Source organism: Sapajus apella, unplaced genomic scaffold, assembly GCF_009761245.1.
Source record: "Sapajus apella isolate SASKATOON/1434 unplaced genomic scaffold, GSC_monkey_1.0 scaffold158, whole genome shotgun sequence".
In the NCBI taxonomy this organism is placed as follows: Eukaryota; Metazoa; Chordata; class Mammalia; order Primates; family Cebidae; genus Sapajus; species Sapajus apella.
In genome coordinates, this window is record NW_022437098.1 from 1,994,588 (window position 1) to 2,003,267 (window position 8,680).

An 8,680-nucleotide genomic window follows, 5' to 3' on the forward strand; every position below is an offset into this window, starting at 1 on the left:
TTATATAAAAGGTTATATAGTTTTAATACAAATAGCTAGAAACGTTTTCCTTTTGATTTGGGGGATGGAAGGCATGTTGTTTTGAAAAGTGGTTCCTGGGTGGTCTCTCCAATTTCAACACTCAAATATGACCACCCATCATCTACCGAATGTCAACTCTGTTTATTTTTAAGATGTGGAGTTCTTCACTCTTATCCTAATTCATGTAGAGCAACTTCATCACCAGTAAGTTGCTATACATGAATCAGGATAACAGTAAAGAACTCCTTATCTTAAAAATAAACAGAGTTGAGACAGAAGGGTCAGTGTCAAAAAATCAGCAGCAGCAGATGAGCGATCGGGGGCAGACCTGAAAGACCAGCACGAGGGGCTTTTTTAACGGGCATGGCTGAGGTTTGTTAACATCCCCAAAGCTTCTAGCAAGTGCGTCCGGGATGCCTTGCAATGTCGTTTCAGATAAGATGGTTTTAGTATGATGCAAACCTTCTGGGACAAGAAGGTCATGGGTACGTGTGCTGCAGCTGAATGCATTTTTCATATGAATCAAATGTTCCCAAGATTCATATGTTGAAATCTTAACTCACAGTGAGATGATACTTGGAGGCAGGGCTTTCAGGAAGTAATCAGGTCATGAGACTGGGGCCTTCCCAATGAGATTAATGTCCTTATGAGAAGAAACACCAGGTGAGGCATGGTGGCTCATGCCTGTAATCCCAGTACTTTGGGAGGCTGAGGCAGGCAGATCACTTGAGCACAGTTCAAGACCAGCCTGGGCAACATGGTGAAACCCCATCTCTACAAAAAATTTAAAAATTCGCCGGGCATGACAGCTCACGCCTGTAACTCCTGATACTCAGGAGGCTGAGTGGGAGTAACACGTGAGGCCAGGAGGTTGAGGCTGCAGTGAGCTGTGTTTGCACCACTGCACTCCAGCCTGAGCAACAGAGCAAGACCCTGTCTCTGAAAAGTAAAAGAAGAAGAAACAGCAGAGAGCTTGCTTCCCCTGTCTCTGTTCTCTGCCATGTGAAGCTACATCCAGAAGACAGCTGTCTGCAAACCAAGAAGAGAGGCCTCGCCAGACATCAGATCTGTGGGCACCTCATTCTTGGACTTACCAGTCTCCAGAACTGTGAGAAATACATGCTTGCTTAGGCCACCCAGCTTCCGGAATTCATTCCAGCAGCTCAAGCTGATGGAGACAACATCTCTCTCAGAAATGGGTGTAAATTACTATAACATAATGGAAAGCACCAGAGCCTCATGTATATTCACAACCTCTGACCCAGCAAGGCCACCTCAAGGAAAATAGCTCCCAAAATAATTGGAGATGAGCAGAAAAGTTTCTGTATTGACTCCCAATTTTATATAAAATGAAGAAAAATTAGGAAAAAAAAAATCCTAACAAGAAAACGGTTAAATTTTGGACCATCCATTTGATGGAATATTATGTTGCCGTTTAAAAATCATGGTTTGGGGCAGGGCACAGTGGCTCATGCCTATGATTCCAACACTATGGGAGGCCAAAGCAGGCAGACTGCTCAAGCTTACGAGTTCAAGACCAGCCGGGGCAACGGAACAACAGTGAGACCCTGTCCCTACAAATAACACATGAACCTGTTGTTCCAGGAGGACTCACTGCTTTGGGAGGCTGAGGTGGGAGGATCACTTGAGCCCAGAAGGTCAAGGCCACAGTAAGCAGTGTTTGTGCCACTGCAATCCAGCCTGGCAACAGAGCAAGACCCTTTCTCAAAAAACCACAACAACAACACGGTTTTGACATAAGAAAATGCTCACAACCTAATGTAATATTTAAAAAATAATGCTATGTATAATTTGGGATTTCAGATAAATTTGGGAGAAACTGTAGGTTTCAAATATCTTTTTCGTCAAGAATGTGGTACTTTTTTCTCTTATTTGAAATAGCTCTTATATTTCCTCAATGGAATTTTATAGTTTTCTTGAAAAAGGCCTACAAATTTTATAATAACCATGTTTCTAGGATTACTTATTTTTCTATTCCAAATGAAAATGCTTTTCATTATATTTTTAAGGTGTTACTGATTTTTTTTTTTTTTTTGAGACAAAGTGTTGCTCTGTTGCCCAGGCTGGAGTGCAATGGTGTGATCTCAGCTCACTGCAACCTCTGCCTCCCAGGTTCAAGAGATTCTCCTACCTCAGCCTGCCAAGTAGCTGGGATTACAGGTGCCCACCACCACCCCCTGCTAACTTTTGTATTTTTAGTAGAGATCGGGTTTCGCCATGTTGGCCAGGCTGGTCTTGAACTCCTGACCTCAGGTGATCCACCCGCCTCAGCCTCCCAAAGTGCTGGGATTACAGGCTTGAGCAACCGCACCCGGCTGTGTTATTGATTTTTAAACAGCCTTCTTCTTACAGTTTCTAGAATTCTTTCTATTCTTCTATTGTATTTGACAAGGTTCTAGAAGTCAGTGTAATAGACATGAGGAAGAAATAAAATGTATAGGAACTCTAGGAAACAATGTTTTATTAATGAAAATGTTAAATTTGTAATAACAATAGGACATAAAACCACATGTTATAAATGCATTTTTAAAAGTATAACTATCAATCTATTTACCCATCTACAAAGAAGTCAGCTTGGAAGAAAATACCCAAAAATACTAATTGTATTCTAGTGACTCTGGGCTCTATCAGACTTTCTTTTCATAGAATATGGTATAATGCCATTAATCTCCTTGAAATGAAAGTCACTGATCATATGTCCTGCCTAAACAAATAACTTTTTAAAAATCAATATATGCCCTAGCTTAACATAAAGAATAAATGAAAGGAAAGTAGTTAATAATGTTTTTTGAAAAAATTGTATCTAAGTATATAAACTCACACGGCACAATTACACTAGAAAATACCAGTGCTCCACAAATTCCCAAAACAATCCCTAAGGCGAGGTACTGTCACCTCTGAGTTTCGCTGTGTTTAAAAAAAGAGGTCCAGGGAGTGAGATGATCATTTTTCTGTTTACTTTTCCATAGAAAATATTTTCTCCTTTAAATGAATGCATACTGCTTTTATATGGAAAAATCTAGTGTTGGGGTGGATGTCTCAGGACCGTGATGTGTTCAGTACACGGGAGATGGTAGCCCCCAGGAAGACAGCTTACCTCGAAGGCATACGCTTTCCCAATTCCGTCGCCCGCTCCAGTGATCACTGTGAAAAGCAGAACGCTTTTAAACGACAGAATTCATCTTAAAGCTGCTCTTTCTCACTAGCTACGTTTTCTGCAAGCCTAGTCTCCAGGACAGTCAGTCCTCCAAAGGCGCATCCCTCTGCTCTCCAGCCCACGCCCCTGAAGCCCTTCACTAAACATTCAGGTGAAGGGTTTGTTTTGCTGCTTGCTTGCTTGATTGGTTTTTGGAGGGCTTGGCGAGGCTGCGGAAAACGTATTGCAAAATGAAACAAGGAGCCGCAGCCAGGAAACATCTCCTGCAGGCCCCGGGAGGTCACAGACACTGCGAGCCTTCACTCTGCAAAGGCGGCAGTGCTCCTCATTATCTCTCTGACCTGGCACCCATCTGTCATTGTAAGGACATTTCAAGGTTCCTCCTAAAAGTGGAGCTCTGGCCCCTTCTCTCCTCCACCCCACAGCAGCAATTAAAGGCCTACGGAAGGTAGGGAATGTAGCAAAGAGGAAAAGACAAAAATACAAAAAGAAAATGCAGTGCAATGAAAAGACCTGAAGAATTTGTACTCGATAGAACAATCTGTTCATACACAACGATCAGATAGGTCTTCTGGTGCTTTTATCTCAACATTACAGAAATAACTAATGATTGAGCTCTAGGATGCGCCTCGTTCATGACATCGTCACAATGTCAAAATTCACTACAGTTCAGGATATCGTAAACTTACAGTTTACTCTTGCAACGACAATTACAGGACATGCTTTCAAAAAGTGTGAACAAATGATGCATTTAGCTTTGTTGAGAGTGAGTGCAGGCCAGGCTGTACAAGCCTCACGGACCACATTGACCAAAGCACCCCGGCTTTCATGATTACTAATACTGTGTCTATTCATTTAGGAACTTCTAAGAGGCTCCGTGACACTGTCTGCAGCTCTGGGTGGAGGACCTATGCTCAGGGCCATCTTGGGCCATAATACCTTCCCCTCGGTTTCGGGAATCTTCAACGCATCCAATACAGGGCCTGCAAGATGATGCCCTCAGTCATGACGACGGATAACTGTCACACGCTCACCTCTTGCCGTGTACTACTTCAAGCGTTTCAGAGGCATGATTTCATTTAATGTTCAAAACAAGGCTAAAATGCAGGGACTATCACTATCCTTAGTTTATAAAGGAGGAGGTCAAGGGGGAAAAGTTTGTAACTTGATTAAGGTCACACTGCTAAAAATGATGACACAAGGATTTGAACCCAGGCTGTCTGACCTTGGGGCCTTCAAGTCTATAAATCATTAGGAAATCCAGCACAGAGCTCAGGGTACCCCATCTGAGGAATTAAAACTTTAGCCTCTAGTACTTGGGTTTCCTTTTCGTCCCCTACTTGAAATATATTATCTCCCTGCTATCTGCCTATGCCCAAACGTATTTTACTCCTGCTAGAGGTATCGCTATCCATCTTGACTCATAAAAACAGGTTAAGATCATGTTTTTGACTTTGAGTCACCAAATGCTCTAAGTCTCTGGCCCCATTTGAACTTCTTTTAGAATGTGGGCTCTTAGAAGGGCTTTCCTACACAAATGAACAGCAGCTGTGCAGAATGCTGTGTCCACCCACATATGGACATCTGAATCTGTGTGGAGTGGGTATTTAAATCCAGAACACACAGGTCAAGCTGCTGAGCAAGTTCACTGCAGACAGCATAAAACCCTGAGAGGACACACACACACACACACACACACACACACACACACACACACACCCCTCAAATGTAAGAAGCAGTCAAAAACCCATTTGTTATCCCAAACAATTTCTCATGTGGTAATTTTTAAAATTCCCATTGGTAAGTGTTTAAGGCTGCCAGGTTTAGCAAATAAGGATCCAGAATGCCCACTTAACTGGAAACTCAGGTAAATTAGGAATTGTTTAATATATGTCTCATGCAATATGTGGGTTATAACACACTAAAAAACTATTCCTTTTCTCTGAAATTTAAATTTAACTGGGTATCCTGTATTTTACCTGGCAGCCCTATAAGGGTATTAGAATTTTTCCTATTTTGCCTAGATAATGCCTCTAAAGTCACTTAATCATTTTTGTCATTGGATTTTTTTGTGTGTGTGTCCAATTTCGAAATATAAGCCCCTGCAGAGACCTTCACATTATATTCAAGGAGATGCTGAAACAATGGTCTCATGCCGTTCACCTTAACCTCAGTCACAGGCTGAAGTTATGCACGTGGGTTCCAGTAGATACACCCCACGGGGAGGCAGCATTTAACTGACACCAGCCAGACCCAGATTCCATTCCATACAACCCTGAAAACATGGCTCCATAGAGATACATGTTGCTTTGATTTTGTAATACCTTCACTCCTTAAAAGCACTTGGATCCTATTTTTTTTTAACATAGTGAATTGAAATTATTTAGATTTCAAAATTTGGAAACACCTTTTAATAAAATGAAAGCACCCCGGGCTTTTTGTAAATCTGGAAATGAGGATGTAGAAATCTCTGCATTATTTATTATTTGTGCCAGCAAGAAACTCCAAAAGAAGAAAACTCGTCTAATGGGGTTGAGAGGACAAGTGCCTAGCAAGGGCTGAGTAGCCTTCTTCCCTAGTGCTGCCCTAACGCCCTACAGCTTACAGACCATTCTAATCTCATTCACACTTTCTAATCCCCCCAATTAAAATTTTCCAAAGGAATTACATCTTTGCTCTCAAAGAGAAAAGTTGCAATATCTCTTTTATAAGCAGGGGCCGAGCACGGTAGCTCGTGTCTGTAATCCCAGCGCTTTGGGGGGCCGACGTGGGTGGATCACCTGAGGTCAGGAGTTCAAGACCAGCCTGGCCAACATGGTGAAACTCTGTCTCTACTAAAAATACAAAAAATTAGCCGGGCATGGTGACAGGTGCCTGTATCCTAGCTTCTCAAGGGGCTGAGCCAGGAGAATTGCTTAAACCCAAAGGTGGAGGTGGCAGTGACCTGAGATCACACTATTACACTCCGGCCTGGGTGACAGAGCATGACTCTGTCTCAAAAATAATAATAACAAGCAGGAACAACAGCAAAAAAAAAAAAAGACACACAAGATGGAATGCTCCCTTACCTGCCCACTGTCCCATTGACCGCAAGAAAGTCTTGGGCAAAACACCCCAGTAGCTCAGTAAAATACATCTGGAGAGTCTCACGCACTTCACCAGGCAGGCGAGGCACACCAGCAGCCCTGTGAGGATGAAGAACTGTTCCAGAGTGTCCCCCATGGCTGCACTGAACACACTGTTTCAGCCCTGGCCGTGGCCCTCTGAGCGCGCCGCCTGGGACTGTGCTGCCCTGGAGACTTGCAGATATTCTTCCAGGAGTCACTGGGTGTGTTCCATCAAGTCAGGGGCGTCTAGATTAAAGTAACTCCTTTACATAATCCTCTGATTCACAAGCCTTTGAATAAGGCTTTTGTTACTGTGGAGGAGCTGGTGAAAATGTAAAATGTGGCCATGAAGGGGGGAAAACAAAGCCTGGACAAATATAAAATGGCAGCCCAGGGGTCTCTCCCTGAATTTGGAAACTTAAAAAGGATGCAGACTCCAAGGCATCCATTCATTTGTTTAGCTCTAGGTATTGACTGCCCACCAGGTGGAATCCCCTCTGGAAGGCATTAGGAAGATAATGGTGACCGAACAAGGTCTCTCTGGTTTGGAGCACAGATTCTGGTAGCGGGGACAGATGATGAACAGATAAGTAAGATAACTTCAGGCCAGACAGCGACTCATGCCTGTAATCCCAGCACTTTGGGAAGCCGAGGCAGGCGGATCACATGAGTTCAAGACCAGCCTGGCCAACATGGTGAAACCTGATCTCTACTAAAAATACAGAAATTAGCCAGGCATGGCGGTACACACCTGTAATCCCAGCTACTTGGGAAGAGAATCACTTGAACTTGGGAAGCAGAGGTTGCAGTGAGCCAAGATCACACCATTGCACTTCAGCCTGGGCGACAGAGCAAGTCTCCATCTCCAAATACAAACAAAAAAAGATAACATCAGATACATGTGCTATGGAAAAGCACTATTGAATGAAGTGTTTGAGTAGCTACTCAGGGAATGCTTCAGAGAGGGCGTTCAGGAAGAAATTCTGTGAAGAGGTGGCATTTTTAGTTGAAATTTGAATGAAAAGGAGCCAGCTCCACAAAGACGGGGTTCCCCTTCCAGGCTAATGGAACAGCTAGTACGATGCCTGAAATGAGAAAGCTCCGTGTGTTTGAGGAATAGGAGCTAGGGCAACACGGCAGAGGGACTGGCCACCTAGAGCAGGGGAGGAAGGGCCAGAGCAGGAGGGAGGAGCCACGCCCTCCCGGTGAGGGTGGACTTTCAGAGCAACCAGAAGCCCTTGCACGGGTTTGGCAAATAGAGTTGTATACTGTGAATTAGGCTTTTAAAAGGTCACTGGGTGCTGAGGGAAGATGTCCTTTTGGGGGTGGGTTGGAGGGTGGGTGTGGCCACTGAACGAAGGGCAGCCAAGACACTGATGTCCTCCATGCAGAGGGCCCGGGGTCAGTCCTCAGCCTTCTCTCACTTCTGCCTGTGCTCCCTCTCAGCTCACTCTGTGCTGCAGTCAACAGCCTTGCGCTCACCCCGGAAGAAGGATTGCTGGCCAGAGCATAGATTCATACGTCTTCATGCTAGATATTGTCAGATCTGCCTTCATCTTGCATTCACGCCAACAACGCGCGAGGGTGTTCGTCTTCCCACTGCCTTAGCAATAGAGCACGTTGTCAAGCTTTGGGACTTTTGCCGCCCGGTAAGTCAGAAGTAGCATCCAATGTGGTTTTAGTTTTAAATTATCTTAGTAGCCAGATTGGAGATATTTTCATAAATCTAAGGGCTGTTTTTACTGTTTTCTTTGTGAATTTTCTCTCTCCTGCCTGTTTGCTATGTGGTTTTTGCTCTTTCCCTTCTCTGTATTTAGAGATGATTTCAGAACTCTGATTAGACAGAAATTTGACCTGCTCACTCTGTCCTCTCTGCTCATTGATTATCTCTTCAGATGTGTCTGATCATTGCCAAATTGGCCATTGTGGTTTTTATTTTAATGATATCAATTTCGTTTCTAAAAGTTCCTTTTCTTTTTTTTTCAAAACTGAGGCTTTTTTTTCTTATGGTTTTCTGTTCCATGCAGGTGTTTATGATTTGACTTTTCTTTTTTTTTTTTTTTTTTTTCAGGTGTCTGTTCAGGCAATTTTGACTCTTCTTACCTTAGCATAATTGTCTTATGATCTGGCTTTGACGCTTCCAGTGCCCGCGTCCGCCTTTCTGCAGCTGTCTCCAGGCTCCGGTGGGTCTCACTCATGGTGCCCTGTTTCCTTGTGTGCTTGATCATTTTCAACTGTGCACATTCCATATTGCATGAAAATTTCCGTGTGAGGTTTTCTGATGAGGCTGTGTTCTTCCGCAGAGGAGCTGGATTTGCTTCTACCAGATACCTAGAGGAACTTCCAGTTTGGGGAATTAAATTCATGGCTAAAT

At 43.6% G+C, this 8,680-nt stretch overlaps 1 protein-coding gene across 2 annotated transcripts in view; it reads right to left on the minus strand.

Annotated features, from left to right (window-relative positions):
- Positions 1–6,493, minus strand: part of HSD17B3 (hydroxysteroid 17-beta dehydrogenase 3) — a 72,223-nt gene extending 65,730 nt beyond the window's left edge. The window contains exons 1-2 of one of the 2 annotated variants that reach the window (XM_032266413.1): positions 6,268–6,493; positions 3,140–3,186 (exon numbers count right to left, since the gene is read on the minus strand). In XM_032266413.1, coding sequence (XP_032122304.1) covers positions 3,140–3,186; positions 6,268–6,421 — 201 coding nt within the window. In that variant the 5' untranslated portion in view covers positions 6,422–6,493. The remainder of the gene's footprint in view (positions 1–3,139; positions 3,187–6,267) is intronic. The other variant, XM_032266414.1, reaches the window with a different exon arrangement.
- Between the last annotated feature and the right edge of the window lie 2,187 nt (positions 6,494–8,680).